This window comes from Salminus brasiliensis, chromosome 18 (assembly GCF_030463535.1).
Source record: "Salminus brasiliensis chromosome 18, fSalBra1.hap2, whole genome shotgun sequence".
NCBI classification, from domain to species: domain Eukaryota; kingdom Metazoa; phylum Chordata; class Actinopteri; order Characiformes; family Bryconidae; genus Salminus; species Salminus brasiliensis.
In genome coordinates, this window is record NC_132895.1 from 30,357,621 (window position 1) to 30,382,638 (window position 25,018).

General features: G+C 45.2%; 1 protein-coding gene across 1 annotated transcript; it reads right to left on the bottom strand.

Moving 5' to 3' along the window:
- Window positions 1–17,566: 17,566 nt before the first annotated feature.
- Window positions 17,567–24,524, bottom strand: txnl1 (thioredoxin-like 1). The gene is made up of 8 exons (XM_072661675.1): window positions 24,246–24,524; window positions 22,408–22,504; window positions 22,018–22,191; window positions 20,324–20,446; window positions 19,902–19,971; window positions 18,895–19,067; window positions 18,515–18,619; window positions 17,567–17,841 (listed from the first exon to the last, which is right to left on the bottom strand). The coding sequence occupies exons 1-8, from the start codon at window positions 24,341–24,343 to the stop codon at window positions 17,812–17,814; spliced, it is 870 nt and encodes a 289-aa protein (XP_072517776.1). The 5' UTR covers window positions 24,344–24,524; the 3' UTR covers window positions 17,567–17,811.
- Window positions 24,525–25,018: the final 494 nt, after the last annotated feature.

A 25,018-nucleotide genomic window follows, 5' to 3' on the forward strand; every position in this document is an offset into this window, starting at 1 on the left:
CAGTTTTCAAACATCCATTTTTAAACTTCTGCTTACTGGCCACTTTATTGGAAACCTTAGGCCTCAGCACTGCGCCGATCGGAAGACTCGGGCGAGAGAGGTTGACGGCTAAACGGCAGCCGTAGTGCGGAGCGGCGCGCTGATGTTGCTGTTTGTCTGATGAAAGATGGATGCAGCTCCTGATGAATCATTCACTGTGGAAGCGACGGCCGTGAACACGAGGAGGCTGAAAAATTCATGGCTCTTAAGTCATGAATTATGACATGGCAGAGTCTGTGTCTCTGTCTCTCTCTCTCTCTCTCTCTCTCTCTCTCTCTCTCTCTCTCTCTCTCTCTCTCTCACACACACACACACACACACACACACACACACACACACACACACACACAGCACAGCACAGCTGCGAATAAAAAGGTCTTACAATCACAGATAAGACCCCTATATTTTTAATCTGGCCCAGAAACACCCTCCTGTCTGCACTTGGCCTATTTGGACCGGCGCTGACCCAAATTCACCCCCCCACCTTTGTTTTGGAAAATAAAGTGAGACTAGACAAAGCACAGAGGAACTGGCCACTTTATTAGAAACACCTGCCGCCTTGTGCTTCTAGACTGGCCACTTTATTAGAAACACCTGCCGCCTTGCGCTTCTAGACTGGCCACTTTATTAGAAACCCCTACCGCCCTGTTTCCACTTACTGGCCACTTTATTAGAAACACCTACCGCCTTGCGCTTCTAGACTGGCCACTTTATTAGAAACCCCTACCGCCTTGCGCTTCTAGACTGGCCACTTTATGAGAAACACCTACCGCCTTGCGCTTCTAGACTGGCCACTTTATTAGAAACACCTACCGCCTTGCGCTTCTAGACTGGCCACTTTATTAGAAACACCTACCGCCTTGTGCTTCTAGACTGGCCAATTTATTGGAAACACCTACCGCCTTGCACTTCTAGACTGGCCACTTTATTAGAAACACCTGCTGCCTTGCGCTTCTAGACTGGCCACTTTATTAGAAACCCCTACCGCCTTGCGCTTCTAGACTGGCCACTTTATTGGAAACCCCTACCGCCCTGTTTCCACTCACTGGCCACTTTATTAGAAACACCTACCGCCTTGCGTTTCTAGACTGGCCACTTTATTAGAAACCCCTACCGCCTTGCGCTTCTAGACTGGCCACTTTATTAGAAACACCTACTGCCCTGTTTCCACTCACTGGCCACTTTATTAGAAACACCTACCGCCTTGCACTTCTAGACTGGCCACTTTATTGGAAACCCCTACCGCCTTGCGCTTCTAGACTGGCCACTTTATTGGAAACCCCTACTGCCCTGTTTCCACTCACTGGCCACTTTATTAGAAACCCCTACCGCCTTGTGCTTCTAGACTGGCCACTTTATTAGAAACCCCTACCGCCTTGCGCTTCTAGACTGGCCACTTTATTAGAAACCCCTACCGCCTTGCGCTTCTAGACTGGCCACTTTATTGGAAACCCCTACCGCCCTGTTTCCACTCACTGGCCACTTTATTAGAAACCCCTACCGCCTTGCGCTTCTAGACTGGCCACTTTATTAGAAACACCTACCGCCTTGTGCTTCTAGACTGGCCACTTTATTAGAAACACCTACCGCCTTGTGCTTCTAGACTGGCCACTTTATTAGAAACCCCTACCGCCTTGCGCTTCTAGACTGGCCACTTTATTGGAAACCCCTACCGCCCTGTTTCCACTCACTGGCCACTTTATTAGAAACCCCTACCGCCTTGTGCTTCTAGACTGGCCACTTTATTAGAAACACCTACCGCCTTGTGCTTCTAGACTGGCCACTTTATTAGAAACACCTACCGCCTTGTGCTTCTAGACTGGCCACTTTATTAGAAACCCCTACCGCCTTGCGCTTCTAGACTGGCCACTTTATTAGAAACACCTACCGCCTTGCACTTCTAGACTGGCCACTTTATTAGAAACCCCTACCTCCTTGCGCTTCTAGACTGGCCACTTTATTGGAAACCCCTACCGCCCTGTTTCCACTCACTGGCCACTTTATTAGAAACACCTACCGCCTTGCGCTTCTAGACTGGCCACTTTATTAGAAACCCCTACCGCCTTGCGCTTCTAGACTGGCCACTTTATTAGAAACACCTACCGCCTTGTGCTTCTAGACTGGCCAATTTATTGGAAACACCTACCGCCTTGCACTTCTAGACTGGCCACTTTATTAGAAACCCCTACCTCCTTGCGCTTCTAGACTGGCCACTTTATTGGAAACCCCTACCGCCCTGTTTCCACTCACTGGCCACTTTATTAGAAACACCTACCGCCTTGCGCTTCTAGACTGGCCACTTTATTAGAAACCCCTACCGCCTTGCGCTTCTAGACTGGCCACTTTATTAGAAACACCTACTGCCCTGTTTCCACTCACTGGCCACTTTATTAGAAACACCTGCCGCCTTGCGCTTCTAGACTGGCCACTTTATTAGAAACACCTGCCGCCTTGCGCTTCTAGACTGGCCACTTTATTAGAAACACCTGCCGCCTTGCGCTTCTAGACTGGCCACTTTATTGGAAACCCCTACCGCCCTGTTTCCACTCACTGGCCACTTTATTAGAAACCCCTACCGCCTTGTGCTTCTAGACTGGCCACTTTATTAGAAACCCCTACCGCCTTGTGCTTCTAGACTGGACACTTTATTAGAAACACCTACCGCCTTGCGCTTCTAGACTGGACACTTTATTAGAAACCCCTACCGCCTTGTGCTTCTAGACTGGACACTTTATTAGAAACCCCTACCGCCTTGTGCTTCTAGACTGGACACTTTATTAGAAACCCCTACCGCCTTGTGCTTCTAGACTGGACACTTTATTAGAAACCCCTACCGCCTTGCGCTTCTAGACTGGCCAATTTATTGGAAACACCTACCGCCTTGCACTTCTAGACTGGCCACTTTATTGGAAACCCCTACCGCCTTGCGCTTCTAGACTGGCCACTTTATTAGAAACACCTACTGCCCTGTTTCCACTCACTGGCCACTTTATTAGAAACACCTACCGCCTTGTGCTTCTAGACTGGCCACTTTATTAGAAACACCTACCGCCTTGCGCTTCTAGACTGGACACTTTATTAGAAACACCTACTGCCTTGCGCTTCTAGACTGGCCACTTTATTGGAAACACCTGCCGCCTTGCGCTTCTAGACTGGCCACTTTATTAGAAACACCTGCCGCCTTGCGCTTCTAGACTGGCCACTTTATTGGAAACCCCTACCGCCCTGTTTCCACTCACTGGCCACTTTATTAGAAACCCCTACCGCCTTGTGCTTCTAGACTGGACACTTTATTAGAAACCCCTACCGCCTTGTGCTTCTAGACTGGACACTTTATTAGAAACCCCTACCGCCTTGCGCTTCTAGACTGGCCACTTTATTAGAAACACCTACCGCCTTGTGCTTCTAGACTGGCCAATTTATTGGAAACCCCTACCGCCTTGTGCTTCTAGACTGGCCACTTTATTAGAAACACCTACTGCCTTGCGCTTCTAGACTGGCCACTTTATTGGAAACACCTACCGCCTTGCACTTCTAGACTGGCCACTTTATTAGAAACCCCTACCGCCTTGCGCTTCTAGACTGGCCATTTTATTGGAAACACCTAGCGCCTTGTGCTTCCACTCACTGGCCACTTTATTAGAAACAGCTACCGCCTTGCGCTTCTAGACTGGCCACTTTATTGGAAACACCTACCGCCTTGCACTTCTAGACTGGCCACTTTATTAGAAACCCCTACCGCCTTGCGCTTCTAGACTGGCCACTTTATTGGAAACACCTACCGCCTTGCACTTGTAGACTGGCCACTTTATTAGAAACCCCTACCGCCTTGCGCTTCTAGACTGGCCATTTTATTGGAAACACCTAGCGCCTTGTGCTTCCACTCACTGGCCACTTTATTAGAAACAGCTACCGCCTTGCGCTTCTAGACTGGCCACTTTATTAGAAACCCCTACTGCCGGTCTGACTTCTGCACAGGGTCTCATCAGAACCTCGGGGTCTGCACGGTCGCCTCCTCTTCCGAGGTCTTGGCTCGTAGCTCTGAAACCCAGAGAAGCAGAGGAGGAAAAGGGATCCGCGGAGGCCTCGCAACCAAGTTGTGATCAAACTCCCTGTCAGGTTTCGCATAAATCACGCCGCGGTTCGGGTTCAGGCGTCTACCTCCGACGTGTGATGTGCCTTCAGAACGTTTAGGCGAGGAGCAGGCGCTAACATATGTGAGGCGCGGCGCCACCAGCTCTATATGAAAGACGCAAGGACGAAGCCGGGGCCATATGCTGCCTGCATACGCTAAAGCGCTACGCTAAAGCATCTAGCAGCTCTGCTTTTTAAAGGAGCAGTCGATTAGCCAAGACTGGTTTGGTATCTGGCTCGTGGTTCTTTAGTTGAGAATAGAAGATGCTAGGCTAACATTGCTAACGAAGGCTGAGCTTGGACTGTCACCAATTTCATCTCTGGAAACACAGTCCATTTTTTTTTCCATTGAGGCGTTTGTTTTGGGCGTTCGTTGCACAGTGTTTGTTAGCAATGTTAGCCTATTAGCATCTCCCGTTGTAAACTAAAGAAGCACACGTTGCTAACGAACACCTGGACCCAGTCGGTCACCAAGCTCATCCTCGCAAACACACATCCAAATGTACGTTACGAAGATGAGCTTGGTTGCTAAGTGGAGGCTATAGTGTTGCTAAGGTGTTTCTTGGTGGATGCTAGGGTGTTTTTTATGGCGTCATTATAGAGTTTGACTCTTGTCCCGCCTCCAGCTAAAAAAGAAATTCTGATTGGTTCGGTGTTCAGAGTTTGCCTCCATCTGCTTCAAAACAGTGGGTGTGGCTAGAGGTCAGAGGACTGGTCACTCTAAACACGTTGACCAACAAGGTAAAGGCTTTCTTTTAAGACCCAGTCCAGGCAAGAATGGCTGAGCAGCTTAACTAGTTCAAACTTTTATGCGTGATTCTGATTGGTTCTGTTGCGGAGTTTGCAAATATGTTGTCCCGCCCCCAGCAAAAAAAAAAAAAAAAAAGATATTCTGATTGGTTCTCCCTCAGAGTTGGACTTTCTGGTGTCCCTCCCTAATGTACATGTATGTATATGCAGACCAATAGAAGCGGTGAGATGATGGGACTCTTTGTTGCCCCGCCCCCAGCTAATATAGAGATTCTGATTGGTTCTGATTGATTCTGATTGACATGCACAGCCAACCAGCGCTGCCGATGCAACGTCAACAAGCAAGCCAAAGCGCTCTGAGGAAAGCACAGTGTACCCGGCCAGCACCATCTACCCACCCTGGACATAGCAAGGCCAATTGTGCCCTCTCTGGGCTCCGGCTGCCGATGGCTGGCAGCATGACCGGGATCTGAAGTAGCGATCCTCTGGTCCTGGCGTATGCGCCTTATTCTGCTGGACCACTCAAGGACCTAGACCACAAAGACCCTTGGGTTCTTGAGTTCGAACCTCATTTCCCACGTTCAGAAACTGTCTGGAACATAAAACACCCCGTATTCCTCAACAGAGGACCGTCACCACAGAACTAGCATCATGACCGCGATGAGCTGCTTAGCAGCTGGTGGCCGGACCGAGCCGAGCGTGCGGGGGCATTAACTGGACATCGAGCCATATATCAGAGATATTTTAGGTGGCACTTTCATCATAGCACTGGGTGGACGGCTGGGAGAGTCCACTCTGCAGTGGTCAGCATGCAGCAGAGGGAACTTTACATGCTTGAAACCCTGGAAAGCAGGTATTTGAGGAAGACCGGCCTGTAACAGGGTGGTAAACCCATTCAAACTCTACAAATTCAATACAGCTCCATTTGGTTTCAAGCGAACAAGCTTTCAAACCCAAAAACCCATCAAAAGATCGGAGTCCAGACACGTCAATCAGGGAACAGAGGCTGCGGTGTCAAACACCGGACACTTATCTTACACCATGGAGTAGAACCGCAAACATCAGCCCCATCAAACTCCAGCTGGATCAACTAGAACCTACCTTCACCATGTTTAAGCTGAATGGTAGCCTGGCTAGCTCTCACTGTTTAGGAGTTGCAAGTTGTTTATCCACCTCAAAACAGTGGGTGTGGCTAGAGGTCAGAGGAACCGCCACTCTAAAACCAGTTGACCAACAGGGTAAGCACTTTCTTTTAAGACTCCGCCCATCCCCAACTAGGACCTAACTAGAACTCTAACAACATTAATATCCAGTATGAAGCTCTAATAGCGTTAATATCCAGTATGAAGCTCTAATAACATTAATATCCAGCATGAAGCTCTAATAGCGTTAATATCCAGCATGAAGCTCTAATAGCGTTAATATCCAGTATGAATGACATTAATATCCAGTACGAATGACATTAATATCCAGTATGACGCTCTAATAACATTAATATCCAGTATGAAGCTCTAATAACATTAATATCCAGTATGAAGCTCTAATAACATTAATATCCAGTATGACGCTCTAATAACATTAATATCCAGTATGAAGCTCTAATGACATTAACATCCAGTATGAATGACATTAACATCCAGTATGAAGCTCTATTAGCATTAATATCCAGTATGAAGCTCTAATAACATTAATATCCAGTATGAAGCTCTAATAGCGTTAATATCCAGTATGAAGCTCTAATAGCGTTAATATCCAGTATGAAGCTCTAATAACATTAATATCCAGCATGAAGCTCTAATAGCGTTAATATCCAGTACGAATGACATTAATATCCAGTATGAAGCTCTAATAACATTAATATCCAGTATGAAGCTCTAATGACATTGATATCCAGTATGAAGTTCTAATAGCATTGATATCCAGTATGAAGCTCTAATAACATTAGTATCCAGTATGAAGCTCTAATAGCATTAATATCCAGTATGAAGCTCTAATAGCATTAATATCCAGTATGAAGCTCTAATAGCATTGATACCCAGTATGAAGCTCTAATAACATTAATATCCAGTATGAAGTTCTAATAACATTAATATCAGGAGGACATACAGACTATATACACAGGTCTCAACTCTGCGGTCACAGAAGGCCTCGACTGAGCGTCCAGCTCTTCTGTCCTGTTTGGGAATACAGGAATACCTGTCCAGCCACGGACGCTCCCCTGGGTGACGAGCCGCGGTCATGGAGACTGCGAACTAGCCGATTACCACTGTGGCGAGCAATCATGAGCCCGACGAGAGGGAGCTGGTCATGGACACTGCAGGACTGTGGGAGCAGAGACTGGTTTGGGAGAGATACGGAAAAAAAGGCCGGACACTGGTGTGGCTAGGGAACCGGGCAGAAGCTGAATGTAGGTCAGCAGTGAGAGGTGTAGGGAGAAAAGGAGGTATGAGAGAGAGAGAGAGAGAGAGAGAGAGAGAGAGAGAGAGAGAGAGAGAGAGAGAAAAAAAGAGTGTGAGGGGGAAGCTTCTTCTACAGTAATTAGTCTCAGCATGGTGTGGAGGCCTGAGCACCAGTCTGGAGGAGAAGAACTCCAAACGACTCTAATTGCATCTGCATTATGTGTCCAAAAGTCTTTGGACACGCGTTCTTCCTGCATTTCCATCTTTGATTTAGCTCCGAGGCTAATGTAGCTTTTTATCATGTGCATCACTTAGCGTCAGACAAACTGCATGCCTAAATCATCGCATCACTTGCCTCAAACCTCAAGGATATTATTGTTATTAGAGCTTCATACCGGATACTAATGTTATTAGAACTTCACACTGGATGTTAATGTTATTAGAACTTCATACCGGATACTAATGTTATTAGAACTTCACACTGGATGTTAATGTTATTAGAACTTCACACTGGATGTTAATGTTATTAGAGCTTCACACTGGATATTAATGTTATTAGAGCGTCATACTGGATATTAATGTCATTCATACTGGATATTAATGTTATTAGAGCTTCATACTGGATATTAATGTCATTCATGCTGGATATTAATGTTATTAGAGCTTCATACTGGATATTAATGTCATTCATGCTGGATATTAATGTTATTAGAGCTTCATGCTGGATATTAATGCTATTAGAGCTTCATGCTGGATATTAATGCCATTAGAGCTTCATACTGGATATTAATGCTATTAGAGCTTCATACTGGATATTAATGCTATTAGAGCTTCATACTGGATATTAATGCTATTAGAACTTCATAATGGTAATGCTCATAAAGACTCTCCTCTCATCCATATCTAATCTCGCATCTCCATCTCCACACCTCAAACCCTCACAAACACTGAGAAAAACATGCTGTAGCAACACAGCATCCTCCCCCGACTCCACACAGGGAGAGAGGGTCGGGACTGGGAAGGCCTGCAAAACATCTCTAGACTGTAGCTCCACCTCCACAATACCCATTTCACAATACCTACATTTAGAGTGTTATTAATATTCACCCTAATGAGAGACTGTAGCTCCGCCTCCTCAGTGTATATCACAATACCTACATTTAGAGCTTTATTAATATTCACCCTAACGAGAGACTGTAGCTCCGCCTCCTCAGTGTATATCAAAATACCTACATTTAGAGCGTTATTAATATTCACCCTAATGAGAGACTGTTGCTCCTCCTCCTCAGTGTATATCACAATACCTACATTTAGAGCGTTATTAATATTCACCCTAATGAGAGACTGTAGCTCCGCCTCCTCAGTGTATATCACAATACCTACATTTAGAGCATAATTAAATAATAATGCTATTTATTGTGTGTGTGTGTGTGTGTGTGTGTGTGTGAAAGGTGAGTGTTAAGCAGATTCTCAGCCACATTACTGCTGACGTTCAGCAACTTTCCCATCCTTTCTGAACAGACATGACAAAGGGGACCTACACCCCCCCCCCCTCCATTTCTGCAGTGCATAATGTTGGCCTCCTAGCCTGGCAGGGGAATGGGGGGGGGGGGCGTGCCACCGTCTTCAGAGCAGGGGGCAGTGGCGGGCAGAGAAAGAGGCCCAGACTGAAACGCTGCCCATGGTCCCCTGCACCCTACCCCCACCATACCCTCCCCCCATGGCAGCTGTCTGTAGCTCTGTGGTTCTGATAGTTGGTGGCCGGTGGCCAGTGGGCTTTTCACGGGCGTGTGAAAGAGAGAGAGAGACACACACACACACACACACACACACACACACACACACACACACACACACACACACACACGCGCCCCTCTGCCAGCGCGCCCCATTCTCCGGGTAACAAAGGCAGGCCGACGCCATGCCAACGCTCTGCCAATGCTGCTCCAGTACCGGGGCCAGAGCACTCTGCATTAGAGCCAGCCCGGACCCCCGACACAAACAGGGACCCGTCTCTCACTGCCGGGACCGCCTAAAACATGGACGAGAGGAAGGGGAAAAGCGAGGGAGAGAGAGCAAGAGAGTGTCCAGCAGGCAGCTGCACAGGACCACATTCCCAAAACGCCCCGTCCCATCCCGTCCCTCCCAGTCCAGTCCCGGCCCTGTCCCGTCCCGTCCTGTATGATTTAAAGCCCACTGACTCGTACAGCTCCAGGTCACAAAAATGTCCACCTACTCAGCCCACATCAGGTCAGCCAGTCAGGACAGAGGTTGCTTACATCAATTCTATATGGACAAAAGTATTGGGACACCTGCTCATGTACTGTTTCTTCTGAAATCAAGGGTCTTATATAGGAAGATTTGATTGCATTAAGTGATAAGACCGTTGGATGGATGTCAGGATGTTGGAGGATTGCCATCTCACCTCATCATCCCAAACTCATCCCAGAAGTACTGGATGGAGCACCACCGTCCATCATTCCAGAGAGCACAGTTCTTCCACTGCTCCACAGATCAATGCTGGGGGGCTTTATACCCCTCTAGCCCACACCTGGCATTAGGCAGCATAGTGCCAATAGGGTCATGCTTATCTGCTCAAGAGAGTCCTATTCTATTGGCAAGACTATTGGCTTAAAAGTCCACTAACTGCACAGACTGCTTAATTCTACAGGAGTTTACACAAGTGTGTGTAGCAGTGTGTGTGTGTGTGTGTGTGTGTGTGTGTGTGTGTGTGTGTGTGTGTGTATTTATATAGTAAACTGTGTAGAATAGAGTGTGTATGTATGGAAGATTTCAGAACGCTGATCTGAGATCAGATGCACACTCTGAACACTAAACAAAAAGCACGTACACGTACACTTAATGGTGACAACTCAATGATGTTAGATCAGTGAAAATGTTTTTATTAAAAAAACAAAAACCCTAGAGCCATAATATTAGGAATAAATGTATTATTATCAGGCAGAACATGGAGATTTATTTATTTCTCAATTGTATATTTCATGGTTATTAATTTGCTACTGGGTCATTTATTGTTGATTCAAGTATTATTGTTATTATTATTATTATTATTATTATTATTGTTAATTATTATCATCAACATTATCATTTGAAAAAATATGTTTTGCTTTACAACCAATTAATCCAACAGTTAACATAGTATTAACTTCACTATTCAATTATTTTATTTTTATTTATTGAATTTATTGAATATGAAATATATATTTATGATTAACTTATGTTTATGTATTATGTTTATGAAATATTTATGATTATCTGTGCTTATTAACAATAACAATAATAACCAAAATATAATAATAATTGTTATTATTATTATACTATTATTATTATTATTAATATTATTTTATTATTCTTTGTTATTTTTATTATTATTATTGTGTTACAATTAATTATTATAGACATTCACATATTGTATTTACTTATCCAGAATAATGAGATTTTTACCATGTATAATAATAAATTGTTATTATTGTTATTATTTTTTATTGTTATTATTTGTATTCCTACTACTTTTTCCACTAATCCTAACAGCATTACATAATAATAATAATAATTTTATGATTCTAATTATTATTATTATAATTATTATTATTATCATCATTAGTCATCACTATTATCCAGAACTGGGGATGTTTCAAATGTCTCATTATTTTACTTGTCAACTAATTCACGCTAAAGCTGCTTTGTGTTAAAGTCCTGTTGAGCGGTCAGACAGGAGATCAGCCTAACAGGTGTGGTCAGACAAAGCTAGAGGAGCGCGAGAGCTGGACTGCCTGGCCTTGAGAGAGAGAGAGAGAGAGAGAGAGAGAGAGAGAGAGAGAGAGAGAGAGAGAGAGAGAGAGAGAGAGAGAGAGAGAGAGAGAGAGAGAGAGAGAGATGAACAACTCCGCAGCTTCAGTTCAGACAGATGAAGCTGAAACCAGAGGAGTCTGGTGCTCCGTGCCAGAACTCAGACTGTGTGAATACTGTATGGACTGCACCCATGAACTCGCTACCGAACACAGCTCTCAAACCTCAGTTGGTCGGTCAGTCAGTCGGTCAGTCTGAGAGCGGCGCTGCCTGGGAGAGCATGAACCTGTGGTAGAAAGTCACCTCAGAACATATACAAACAAACACTCAAATAACTGCACTGTATCTTACACAGTGAGAGCTAGCCAGGCTAATGTGCAGCCTCCAAACATGGTGGAGGTAGTTTCATCAACAGCTCACAGTGAGAGCTAGCCAGGCTAAAGTACAGCCTCCAAACATGGTGGAGGTAGTTTCATCAACAACTCACAGTGAGAACTAGCCAGACTAAAGTGCAGCCTCCAAACATGGTGAAGGTAGTTTCATCAACAGCTCACAGTGAGAGCTAGCCAGGCTAAAGTACAGCCTCCAAACATGGTGGAGGTAGTTTCATCAACAACTCACAGTGAGAACTAGCCAGACTAAAGTGCAGCCTCCAAACATGGTGGAGGTAGTTTCATCAACAACTCACAGTGAGAACTAGCCAGACTAAAGTGCAGCCTCCAAACATGTCAAACAATAAGCATATCAAACAAAAATATCAAACAGTAACTTGCACATCAATTCTAACAGTAACATTGTTTTAAAAACAAAAAAAGTGTTGGCACCCCTGGAACATTTTGCTCCTAGAAAAGTACTGCAATTACACAAATTAATATAAATTCATGCAAAACTCCCAAACAAATGGGCCGGACAACACGGGCCCTCACCCTCACCTTAATATTTGGTTGCACAACCTTTGGAAGTAAAATACTAAATACCTGAATTCACTCATAACCACCAATTTCTGAATGTTTGGACCTCTCTCCTTTTGCAAACGGATCCAGGTCTCTCATATTTGAAGGTTGTCTTCTCCCAACAGCAGATCCGGACGCATCGCTGCCGACTTCCGAACTCTCCAGCGCTTTGTTTCCAGCTGTTTCTGGGTGCTTTCTGAAGTGAGTTTGGGGTCGTTGTCCTGCTGGAAGGACGCGAATCCAGCTTTCTGACGCCGGGCCCTGCACTGCAACCCAAATTCCTCTTCGGTAATCTTCGGATTTCATGATGCCTCGCACACAGTCAGGGCACCCAGTGAACCTCCACCATGTTTGACGGTAGGTCCTGTGGTCTTTTCTTTGTAGGCCTCATTCCGTTTTCGGAAAAACAGTAAACAGTAGAATGATGTGCTTTAAGGCAAGAGTCGGCGGATGGCTCACACAGTCACCGATGCACCTCGAGCCGGGACTACTTATCCACCATCCGGACGATCCTGCGCTGCAACCTTTCTCTCCTCCGTCCACGTCCAGGGAGGTTAGCTACAGCGGCCTGGGTTGTAAATGTCTTGATTAACGAAGAGATCCTCGAGGTCGCTGAGCTTTTCCCCACCAGTTTTGGTACATGCTACAAACAAAGGTTATTTACCCACAGTTTTGAAAAGGGGGCAGGGATTTTGGACGGCCCATTTGTGGAGTTTTGAGTGACATTATATTAATTGTGGCTATAAAACATAAAAATTGACCAACAGGATATACATTTCAAATCTTTAATAAATTTAAAAAAAATAGATTTTCCAATATGCACAAAAACCTTGACAGCCTCCATTTTTTTGGACCTCCCATGAAAAAAAAAAAAAAAATAAATAAATAAATAAATAAATAATAAAAACACACAAACACAACCTACTCGAGTCTGATATTTGCTGGTGTCAAATAAGTGCACAGTGTTTCACCTGTCACATTTATTTGGACGTAGCTATTTCGATGCATTTAGGCTGGAAAGCTCATCTGCCTCAAACTTTATAGAATTTTACTGAATTCATTGCATTTATAAGGATTTACCACCCCGTTACTGTGACCATTATAACCAGCCCTGCCTACAGAGCAAGCTGCAGAAGGCAAAAAACGTCTGCTTACGTGTTTAAACCATTAATATGAAATTATTTCTTTCTTCAGCTACAAAAGAAAAAATTACAAAAATAAAAATAAACTCGAGCAAACCCCCAGATCAATATTTCCAACATTTAATGATGAGTATTAAAAAAAATAATCATAAAAAAAAAATAAAACATAACCTTATGTTATAATAAAACTTATTAAAATGTGCCAAATTCGTCAGGTTTCAACTAAAAATGTATAGAAAATATGAATCTAAAATTTAGTTAAAAAAATTCCTCCATCAGAAACACAACTGAGCTCTGAGCAGCGAAGATGAGCGTAAAAGCGAGCGTTTGCTGGCACCTTGTGGCGGAGGCTGGAACTGCACTGAGAAAAGCCTCAACATTGCACGGTGGCGACCACCACCAGGCTGGTCTACCTGGGGTCACACCCACGTGGTTACCTACGTTGCTTACATTAGCTGGCTAACATGCAAATAGATCTTAAAGGATTAGGCATATTTTAATGCACGTATATATTAATATACATTAATATATAATATTTGTAATTGCTAGGCAAGTTTGAGGTAAAAAAAATTTAAAAAAAATGTAAATATTAATAATATTACATAAATATAAATCTGAAGAACCTGTTTTTTTCTTTTTTGCATTTTTTAATGGTCATTTTAGTGATATTTGACTGGAATCTGGCTAAAACTCAACAGATGGACCAATAGAAATGCTCCAACTGATATTTGAATATAAAAATAAGTAAATATTTTATTATTATTTTTTAAATTATTTTTCATCCTTTAAAAACTAAGGTTATTTCATACCGCTGTAAAAGTTGCCATTTCCGAGACACCATATATTGTTAAATAAATGTGTTACACATCGGTTTGTTTGCGTTTCTTTACCTATTTGAATTCAACGTCCCATTTATGAAAATAACCAACATCAAAAAAAAGTTATCTAGGTCCCGTACAGTTAAATATGTGGTAAATATACATGTTGGCCAAGCAGGAATTCCATATATTCTAATATATCAGAACCAACATTCTGCCATGTGTCAGATTTCCATATGTTAGCGCTAGCTAACTGAGGTAACGGAGGACCATTCGTAGCCAACTCATTACGAGATGGTGGAAACTCTCTGAAGAGATATATGACTGAAAACTTACGTTCTATACTACTATTCGTTATTTAACATTCCGTAACACAACCTCGTACACTTTGTGCTTCGAGTTATAGGCTAATAAGTACCAAAGCTAGCATTACAGTCCACTTCTGAGGAAGTAGGCCTCATTTATTGTCGTCCCAAAACATGGCTGCCGGGTTTATTAGGGAATCCGGCCAAACCGGGACTGAAACAAGCGATTATCTGCTACGTTAAAGGCAGCTGGACTCGACAACGATCCAACCGAATTACCAGAGAACCAGCGGTACATGGATACCGATGTGAAGCCAGGAACGTCCAGCGACCGGAGGCTCAAACTTCATGAATTGTTACTGAATTCATTGCATTTGTATGGATTTACCACCCTGTTACAATGAGCCCGGCCTACATGCTAAGCTCGACAGAAGGCAGTTCGACTCGACAGTGACCCAAGCAAATGGTCCATGGACAGCGATGTGTAGCCAGGAGCGTCCAGCTAATTGAGGCCCACTGTTTTCAGGCTTCATCGAATTGTTACTGAATTCATTGCATTTGTATGGATTTACCACCCCGTTACAATGAGCCCGGCCTACATGCTAAGCTGTCTAAGGCTAAAAATGTCGGCTAATGTGTTGAAACCATAAATATTCATTGATTTGTTTCTTTAAATATTGAAGAAAATTTAAATTGAGATGATTAGCCGAGTTCTGGGACTCGAGGAAACGCCCCACGTGAAAATTTCCAACATCCCAAAACATTTCACGAGAAATTCACAACTACAATGGGCCTAGTTGTTTCCTACCCATTTCCAGAGCCCGACTTCCCCCAGCAGTGACTTTCCCTCCACAGGCCGGGTTTATTTGGGAATACGGCCAAAACAGCCAAACCGGGACTGAAACAAGCGATTATCTGCTACGTTAAAGGCAGCTGGACTCGACAACGATCCAACCGAATTACCAGAGAACCAACGGTACATGGATACCGATGTGTCTCCAAGAACGTCCAGCGACCGGAGGCTCAAACTTCATGAATTGTTACTGAACTCATTGCATTTGTGTGGATTTACCACCCTGTTACAATGAGCCCGGCCTACATGTTAAGCTGTCTAAGGCTAAAAACGTCTGCTATTGTGTTGAAAATATAAATATTCATTGATTTGTTTCTTCAAATATTCACCAACTAATCATCTCATCATCGATCCAACCAAATTACCGAAGAACCAGTGGTCCATAGACCACAAAGTGTAGCCAGGAGCGTCCAGCAAACTGAGGCCCACTGTTTTCAGGCTCATTCAGTTGCCAACTTTCCCTAAACGTCGCAAAATTCGCAACTACCACGGGCCTAGTTTTTCCCTACCGGTTTCCAGAGTACGACTTCCCCCAGCAGTGATTTTCCCTCCACAGGTTTCGGTGACGGGCCTCCAGAACTGCAGCAACCCGTCTGCTTCTTGCCTGGAACTTTCGGCAATCTGTTGAAGGTTAGCTCCCAATTTTGCGTTAGCTGCCTTTACGCTGAAAGCTAGCGCCGCCATATTGTCTGCCTTTTTGCCACTTGGTGGGTGTGACCACAGTGATTCCCACCACCTGTGGCATCAGGTGCATACCTTCAAGTCCTCCCGTTAACCCCAAAACTGAGGCCTGGTGGATGATGCTAAACGGCTAAGCCCTTCATAAAGCGTCAATTTGTTGGTGCGTTTTACCCTCGAACACAGTAAATCTCTTTTATTCCATCAAGTAGAAGAATGTGCTACATATAAAAAGAAACACGGACCAGTATAATTTGGCATTGTCCCTACAGTGCTAGCATTCTGGCTACTGCATGCTACGCAAGCATTAAAGTTGTATAAAAAACAGCGCTGAAATATCGTAATTAAGGTGGTCTTGAGGCAATGGTTGCAATTTCATATACAAAAACAAATACCAGCTATCTAAATTAAACTGGTTGACCAGTTTAGTTCTTTACCAGTATAGGGTATGTTTAGGAGTTTGATGGTTTAGCTGGTCTACAAGCTTGATCAACCTGAGCCACACAGTTTGAGTAAGCTTTACCATGTAAGCTCAAACGTAACATAGCCTATGCTAGTGAGCTAATCATTATAGTGTATGTTTTGGCCTGGATAACCAGCTTCCCAGCCACCTTGACTATCAAGGACTACCTTAGGCCACATGCTAGCAACCCAGCAACCAGTAAAAGCTAGATTTTTCAGCAGGTAAATGTTAAATTTAGAACTGCAATCCAGTTCCGTGTCCTTTTATGCGTTAGACGGTCCAGTATCCAAAAAAACCACCCATGTACCTACAACTGCCTAGTCAACCTACTGCAGAGTGGCCTCATCCAATCAGGCTAAAGCTACAAGGACTCACTGCATGTTGTTGATGAAACTACCTCCACCATGTTTGGAAGCTGTGCTTTAGCCTGGCTAGCTCTCACAGCGAGTTGTTGATGAAACTACCTCCACCATGTTTGGAAGCTGTACTTTAACCTGGCTAGCTCTCACTGTGAGTTGTTGATGAAACTACCTCCACCATGTTTGGAGGCTGTACTTTAGCCTGGGTAGCTCTTAATGTGAGCTGTTGATGAAACTACCCCCACCATGTTTGGAAGCTATACTTTAGCCTGGCTAGCTCTCACTGTGAGTTGTTGATGAGAACTACCTCCACCATGTTTGGAAGCTGTGCTTTAGCCTGGCTAGCTCTCACAACGAGTTGTTGATGAAACTACCTCCACCATGTTTGGAAGCTGTACTTTAACCTGGCTAGCTCTCATTCTGTGCTCTGACCTCTGTCGTTGAACAGAACAGTGGCATCTTTTTAGCCTAAAATGGACGCCTGGGATAAGCGTTTCAGGAACATCTCTTGGGTCAAACTTTAGGGAGGTCTTGTGGGGTATTCCCGGTATTTGGTAAGCGGTCAGTACCAAACCAAAAGTGCTCAAAGGAAGGACGGACAACCGGTGAACTGACGACATGGGTCATGGGCGCCCAAGGTTCAGTGATGCTAATAGAGGTCCCACCTCTCAACTTACAGGACTGAAAGGATCTTGGGGCCAGATACCGCAGCAGGACACCTTCAGAGGTCTTCTCGAGTCTCTGCTTCAAGGAGGCAGAGCTGTTTTGTTGGCACGAAAGGGAAATACACTGCAAAACTGGCAGTAAACAAGCAGCTGTAACACAAACACATACACACGCTAGACAAAATCTCCGAAAGCCGCTTGCCTTTGAAAAAGGATTCGCTTTATTTACAGGTTCGTTTTGGGTGTTCTGTAGATAAAAATGTAGAGAAAGCTTTGCCTCATTGAGCCAAAGAAGCGATTTCTCTCTCGTCGTCGTCGTGCTCGTCTTCTCTCCTCACCGTTATCTTCTTAACCAACCTCCCTGACGGAGAGCTGCGCAACAGTTCCAGCGCGCTGCTTTTCTAAGTGTGAGTGAGTGTGTCCACGGCCAGTTCGCCAGCTCCTCAGTGGCTCTCCCCCTTCTTCCCTACGACCTACATCATTTCACACAAACAAAAACACGGCCATGTTAGCGCCCATCATCTGTGCACCATTAACCGCGCAGTGCTTGGACCCCTGCGATTGCCATCGCTGTAATTTGAAGGCGCAAGTTCGGTTTTTTAGACCAAAGCTGAAAAAAAATAGTAGCTGGTGGTTAGGCTTGGTGATGCGCAATGCAGGGCGGCCAATCAGAGAATAGGTCGTTTACATGGCCTTAAAAGGCACAGAGTAAAAATACCAAATGAAGGGTAACCTGCTGCCAGTGTGGCTCAGGGAGCTATGCAGCTTTGCCATCAACAGCCGGAGTCAGAGAGAGCACAACTGGCTGTGTTCTTTCTGAGTGGGTAGATGGCGCTCTCCACACCGCCCCCCCACCCTCACCCCACTCTCTTTAAAAAAAGGTGGTGGCTGGGTTTTCATGTATTGCATGCACCTCCTAACGTCAGCAGCATTTCTAGTGCTGCTAACGGGAGCTACAAACGAGTGGGATAATTGTCGGTAGCAAATTAAGAGAAAAATCGGACAAATTATTATATAAATAAATAAATACATTTATTTTAGGTCCGACATGACCGCAGAACATGTGACACAGACTTGGACAGATATCCGAATACGTGGTTTGTTTAAAATGCCCGTGCTGTGCTACATTAGCCCTGCCCTACTCACCCGTTTGAAGTCGTTCATGTTGGTGGCCTGCACTGGGGTTCCTATAAACGTCAGGTAGTTCACTTTTGTCGTTTCCTCGTCGCCTTGGTTTGACTTTATGAACAGCTGCGAGCATTCAAGCCGAAGAGAAGACGTAGTTACAGCACAAATCTTCAGACTAACAGCAATACTCTGCATTACCACTAGAGGGCCCCCCCCCCAATCAAACAATCACTGTGAGATAAACCCTCAGAGTCAAGAGCTGGTGTTCAGTAGAGTCACGCATTCTAGGAGCGGGATCTAGTCATGTTAGGCTAACAGCTCTCGAACCAGTGAACATGGTGGAAGAGTGACATTAGTAGAGACAGTAAAGAGAGAGAGAGAGAGAGAGAGATACGTACGGTCACGCTGTTGACATTCTGGAACTTGACGTATCGGAGCGAGATGAGGCCGTCGTCTTTGTAGTCTTCCTCGGTCAGCTCCAGGGCCTGTGTGGGCTCGCTCCTCTCCGCATCGTCGAAGTCCATGGAGCGTGGGAGGTTGATGAAGATCTTCACACACTTGGGGGCTTGAGCTGAGACAGGGAAGACGACAAGAGAGAGGTTATAAAACAGAGCTAGATCGCCCCCTACGCTTCCTGTAGTGTATTACAGTCTGTCAGAATGAGCGTGTTGATCATATGAACATTATAGACCATTATAGAGCTCCCCCTATGCTTTCTGTAGTGTATTACAGTCTGTCAGAATGACCATATGAACATTATAGAGCATTATAGAGCGCCCCCTATGCTTCCTGTAGTGTATTACAGTCTGTCAGAATGAGCGTGTGGATCATATGAACATTATAGAGCACTATAGAGCGCCCCCTTACGCTTCCAGTAGTGTATTACAGTCTGTCAGAATGAGCGTGTGGATCATATGAACATTATAGAGCACTATAGAGCGCCCCCTTACGCTTCCTGTAGTGTATTACAGTCTGTCAGAATGAGCGTGTGGATCATATGAACATTATAGAGCATTATAGAGCGCCCCCTATGCTTTCTGTAGTGTATTACAGTCTGTCAGAATGACCATGTGGACATTACAGAGCATTATAGAGCGCCCCCTATGCTTCCTGTAGTGTATTACAGTCTGTCAGAATGAACATGTGGATCATATGAACGTTATAGAGCACTATAGAGCGCCCCCTATGCTTCCTGTAGTGTATTACAGTCTGTCAGAATGAGCGACTGTCTTTAGGGGACTCACAACAGGGGTCACCAGTCGGTCCTCAAGCAGGTGATCAGCTGTGTGAGCCGAGCTCCTGCTTGAATGTAATACAACCGGCACCTACTTCCACCCCTCTGAGTGTAACAGCGGTGACCCCTGATTTAGCACGCCTGAACCCGAGACCGAAACGAGCGGCTTACCCAAGTCTGAGGCCTGCAGCTTCATGGAGAAGAGCTTTACAGGCTGAGAGAAGGCAATGGTGATGAGGAGCTGCAGGGGGAGAGAGGGGGGCAGGTTATTAATACAGAGCAAGCACAGATTCAATGCGCTGGGATTACACGCTTCGTGTTTCCCCCACTTTTACTTTCACTTCTGTCAGCATCACTCACTCACTGTGCTCATCCTTCTGAAACTGGAGTGTGTGAAACATGTTAAATGCTGCTATACTAACAGTGTCCAGTTGCACTATCAAGCACTGCAGGCTGGCTGTAGCTTGGGATCTGATGGAAATGTCACCATCCAACCACAGAGCACTAGCTGACATGCATTTTACAGCTCTAATTATGCACGAGCGGCATTAAAGTAGCTGGATAGCAGCCCAATATATCATTTGTGGGTTTACCTGTTCATCGCAGTCCGACTCCAGATAGGACGAGTCCTTGATTAAGCAGTTGTCAAAGCCGCAGTCGTCGCTCTCGTTAAGACACTCGCATCCAGCCTTATTCACAAACGGCATGAGGTCCATCTACACAAACACGCAAACACAAAAAGCCATCCATGAGTCGATCCATTCTAATCCTTTTTCCAAATCAGTTTTGACATCTTTCAGTGATCGGATCAAGTCCGGATTTCACTGGACCACCTTTTTAATAATAATAAAAAAAGATAATAAAGGGGGGTTAAACTACTGGTAGGTGAAGAGCATCAGGAGATTTACTTTACGTCTGTCAGAATGAGCGTGTGGATCATATGAACATTACAGGGCATTATAGAGCGCCCCCTACGCTTCCTGTAGTGTATTACAGTCTGTCAGAATGAGCGTGTGGATTATATGAACATTACAGAGCATTATAGAGCGCCCCCTATGCTTCCTGTAGTGTATTACAGTCTGTCAGAATAAGCTTGTGGATCATATGACCGTTATAGAGCATTATAGAGCGCCCCCTACTCTTCCTGCAGTGTATTACAGTCTGTCAGAATGAGCGTGTGGATCATATGACCGTTATAGAGCATTATAGAGCGCCCCCTACTTTTCCTGTAGTGTATTACAGTCTGTCAGAATGAGCGTGTGGATCATATGAACATTACAGGGCATTATAGAGCGCCCCCTACGCTTCCTGTAGTGTATTACAGTCTGACAGAATGAGCGTGTGGATCATATGAACGTTATAGAGCATTATAGAGCGCCCCCTACGCTTCCTGTAGTGTATTACAGTCTGTCAGAATGAGCGTGTGGATCATATGAACATTACAGGGCATTATAGAGCGCCCCCTACGCTTCCTGTAGTGTATTACAGTCTGTCAGAATGAGCGTGTGGATCATATGAACATTACAGGGCATTATAGAGCGCCCCCTACGCTTCCTGTAGTGTATTACAGTCTGACAGAATGAGCGTGTGGATCATATGAACGTTATAGAGCATTATAGATCGCCCCCTACGCTTCCTGTAGTGTATTACAGTCTGACAGAATAAGCTTGTGGATCATATGAACGTTATAGAGCATTATAGAGCGCCCCCTATGCTTCCTGTAGTGTATTACAGTCTGTTAGAATGAGCGTGTGGATCATATGAACATTACAGAGCATTATAGAGCCCCCCTACGCTTCCTGTAGTGTATTACAGTCTGACAGAATGAGCGTGTGGATCATATGAACGTTATAGAGCATTATAGATCGCCCCCTACACTTCCTGTAGTGTATTACAGTCTGACAGAATAAGCTTGTGGATCATATGAACGTTATAGAGCATTATAGAGCGCCCCCTATGCTTCCTGTAGTGTATTACAGTCTGACAGAATAAGCTTGTGGATCATATGAACGTTATAGAGCATTATAGAGCGCCCCCTATGCTTCCTGTAGTGTATTACAGTCTGTTAGAATGAGCGTGTGGATCATATGAACATTACAGAGCATTATAGAGCCCCCCTACACTTCCTGTAGTGTATTACAGTCTGTCAGAATGAGCGTGTGGATCATATGACCGTTATAGAGCATTATAGAGCGCCCCCTACGCTTCCTGTAGTGTATTACAGTCTGTCAGAATGAGCAACTGTCTTTAGGGGACTCAGAGCAGCAGGCAGCCTGTGTGCACTCACGTATCCTTTAGGAATGTCCGAGTCCTCGTTGCTCCCGGGGTCGTTCTCTACGTGCTGCTTGATCTTGTCCTCCAGGCCTGAAGCGTCTGCCCCCTGGTACTGATCCACCCGCACTTTGTTTCGGAAGAACAGGAACGTCGGCGTAGCGGAGATGTTGTTGGCTGCAGCTGTTCCCTGGGAGACGAGACGAGAAGGGGAAACATGAAAGAATTCACGAGTCATGTTCTCTCACTACAATACCCAGAATGCATTAGACTAATCTGTCTAATGGGAATCCAAGCAGCTCTAGCCTAGCCGCTGATCATTATGATTAAGAAGCTACGGGCTAATAAACACAAAACGGGCTTCCTGTGGTGGTCAGGAACGCTGACTGAACGACAGTCCACTCACCTGACACACATGCACGTCCACCTCAAGAAAGACGACCTGTGGGTACTTGCTGCTCAGCATGTTGAAGGCTGGAGCTATTCTCAGACACGGCCGACACCTGCGCATGGACAGAGGACAGAGGCAGTTTATACTACTACAGTCAAACTGGCCCTAAGTTACAGGGGCCTAAAAGAGGACGGTGTACTGGCAGTTTAACTGAGGAGAGTACACTGGACATTAGGTTGGAGTGTAGTGTACTGGACAATATAGCCTACATATCCACTTTGACTGAGGACAGTGGAGTGGACAATACTACTATAAACTACACTGGACATTAACAATATGACATACAACATGAAGTATGACAGAGTACGTTACACCAGACTTAATGATTATACAGTGTACTGGACAATAACACCATAAAGCCAGTTGGACTGAGGACAGTGTACTGGACAATGATATACACTACACTGGACAATATTAGGATGAGGCCAGTTGGACTGAGGACAGTGTACTGGACATTAATGATATACACTACACTGGACAATATTAGGATGAGGACAGTTGGACTGAGGACAGTGTACTGGACATTAATGATATACACTACACTGGACAATATTAGGATGAGGACAGTTGGACTGAGGACAGTGTACTGGACATTAATGATATACACTACACTGGACAATATTAGGATGAGGACAGTTGGACTGAGGACAGTGTACTGGACATTAATGATATACACTACACTGGACAATATTAGGATGAGGACAGTTGGACTGAGGACAGTGTACTGGACATTAATGATATACACTACACTGGACATTAATGATATACACTACACTGGACAATATTAGGATGAGGACAGTGTACTGGACATTAATGATATACACTACACTGGACAATATTAGGATGAGGACAGTGTACTGGACATTAATGATATACACTACACTGGACAATATTAGGATGAGGACAGTTGGACTGAGGACAGTGTACTGGACATTAATGATATACACTACACTGGACATTAATGATATACACTACACTGGACAATATTAGGATGAGGACAGTGTACTGGACATTAATGATATACACTACACTGGACAATATTAGGATGAGGACAGTTGGACTGAGGACAGTGTACTGGACATTAATGATATACACTACACTGGACAATATTAGGATGAGGACAGTGTACTGGACAATGATATACACTACACTGGACAATATTAGGATGAGGACAGTTGGACTGAGGACAGTGTACTGGACATTAATGATATACACTACACTGGACAATATTAGGATGAGGCCAGTTGGACTGAGGACAGTGTACTGGACATTAATGATATACACTACACTGGACAATATTAGGATGAGGACAGTTGGACTGAGGACAGTGTACTGGACATTAACAGGACAAGGCCGGTCTGTCTGGTGGTTCTTCACCGTTAGTGTCCAGCAGTGTCCAGGGAAACCCCACCGTTTTAATAAATGACCGTTAACAGTCCGCTAGTCAGCCCGCGGTGCTTCCCCCGGGAGGGTGAGCGCACGGCCCTGCGTTCAGCTCCTCGCCGCTGTTTTGCTAAGTCATACACAGCAGTGCGGCTAAGCTAACGGCTAACCCCACAAACACGCGTCCACTAGCTGCTCCACTGAAACCAGGCCAGTCGAGCCCAGCCAGAAAAGACTCCAACTGACCCGAATTCAAGACCACCCTCCCAGCTCGGACCCCCACCCTCCCAACAGGTAGCTAGCTATCTCCGTGCTTCGACTCGGCCATGCTAGCTAAGCTAGCTAAGCTAACTCTCCGCTCCCTCCTCCACGTCCAGGCCTGAAGCCCCGAGCTCGAGTACAATCCTTACCCTGCCATGGTGAACTTCACCACGGCGAGCCTGGAGCCGGCACCCGCCAGCTCGGGCTGGAACTCGGCGTCGTTGGCGATGACCTTCACCCCGACCATGTTTCACACCGGACGCGACTGACCATTCAACTCGAAGCCGGACCAGAGAAACAACCCGCACAGATGATGAGAACGAAAACACACACACTTCCCCACACACACACACACACACTTCCACACACACTCTCAGTGTTACACACAGCGGCGGCTTCCTCCACGATCCCACACTAGACCGCTTTCTTGCATGGGCGTGACGACACAGCCGACGTTGACCAATCAGGAGTCGCAGGGGTGCGTCTCACAACAACACGACTACGCTCCCTAGCTCCCTTGCTCCCTACATAGTGGACATCAGCTAGCTTAGTTAAAAACTAACAAAAAAATAGAGGTCTTTTTGGAGGCAGCTAGCTAGCTGACCTTGCTGTCCCCGTCGTCTCCGTCAGCGAATCACAACAGCACTAATACTTCCCAACGTTTCGCCCAATAAAACAGAAGGCCCGATTACGAACCCACAACCCGAGACCTGTGGAGTGAGTTGTTGGACACGTGTGTCCTACTCGCGGCGCCATCGTCCCGCCCTACATTCTACAGCAGTGTCTTCTGTTGGGCCCTTAAGTGTGCTCCCTAGGCGCCAAGGCAATGGCTGCCCACCATTGCCCACCGCTCGCCGTCCACGGTGTGTGTTCACTGCAATGGACGGGTCAAAGGCCATCTGTGTCCAACGCAAATAGTGAA

Excerpts from the sequence above, each read along its gene's own strand:
- txnl1 (XM_072661675.1), bottom strand. The coding sequence starts at position 24,343 with ATGGTCGGGGTGAAGGTCATCGCCAACGACGCCGAGTTCCAGCCCGAG. Across the intron at positions 19,972-20,323 it reads AGTCGGACTGCGATGAACAG|CTCCTCATCACCATTGCCTT; the intron begins GTAAACCCACAA and ends CTCCCCCTGCAG. Across the intron at positions 18,620-18,894 it reads AGAATGTCAACAGCGTGACC|CTGTTCATAAAGTCAAACCA; the intron begins GTACGTATCTCT and ends GAATGCTCGCAG.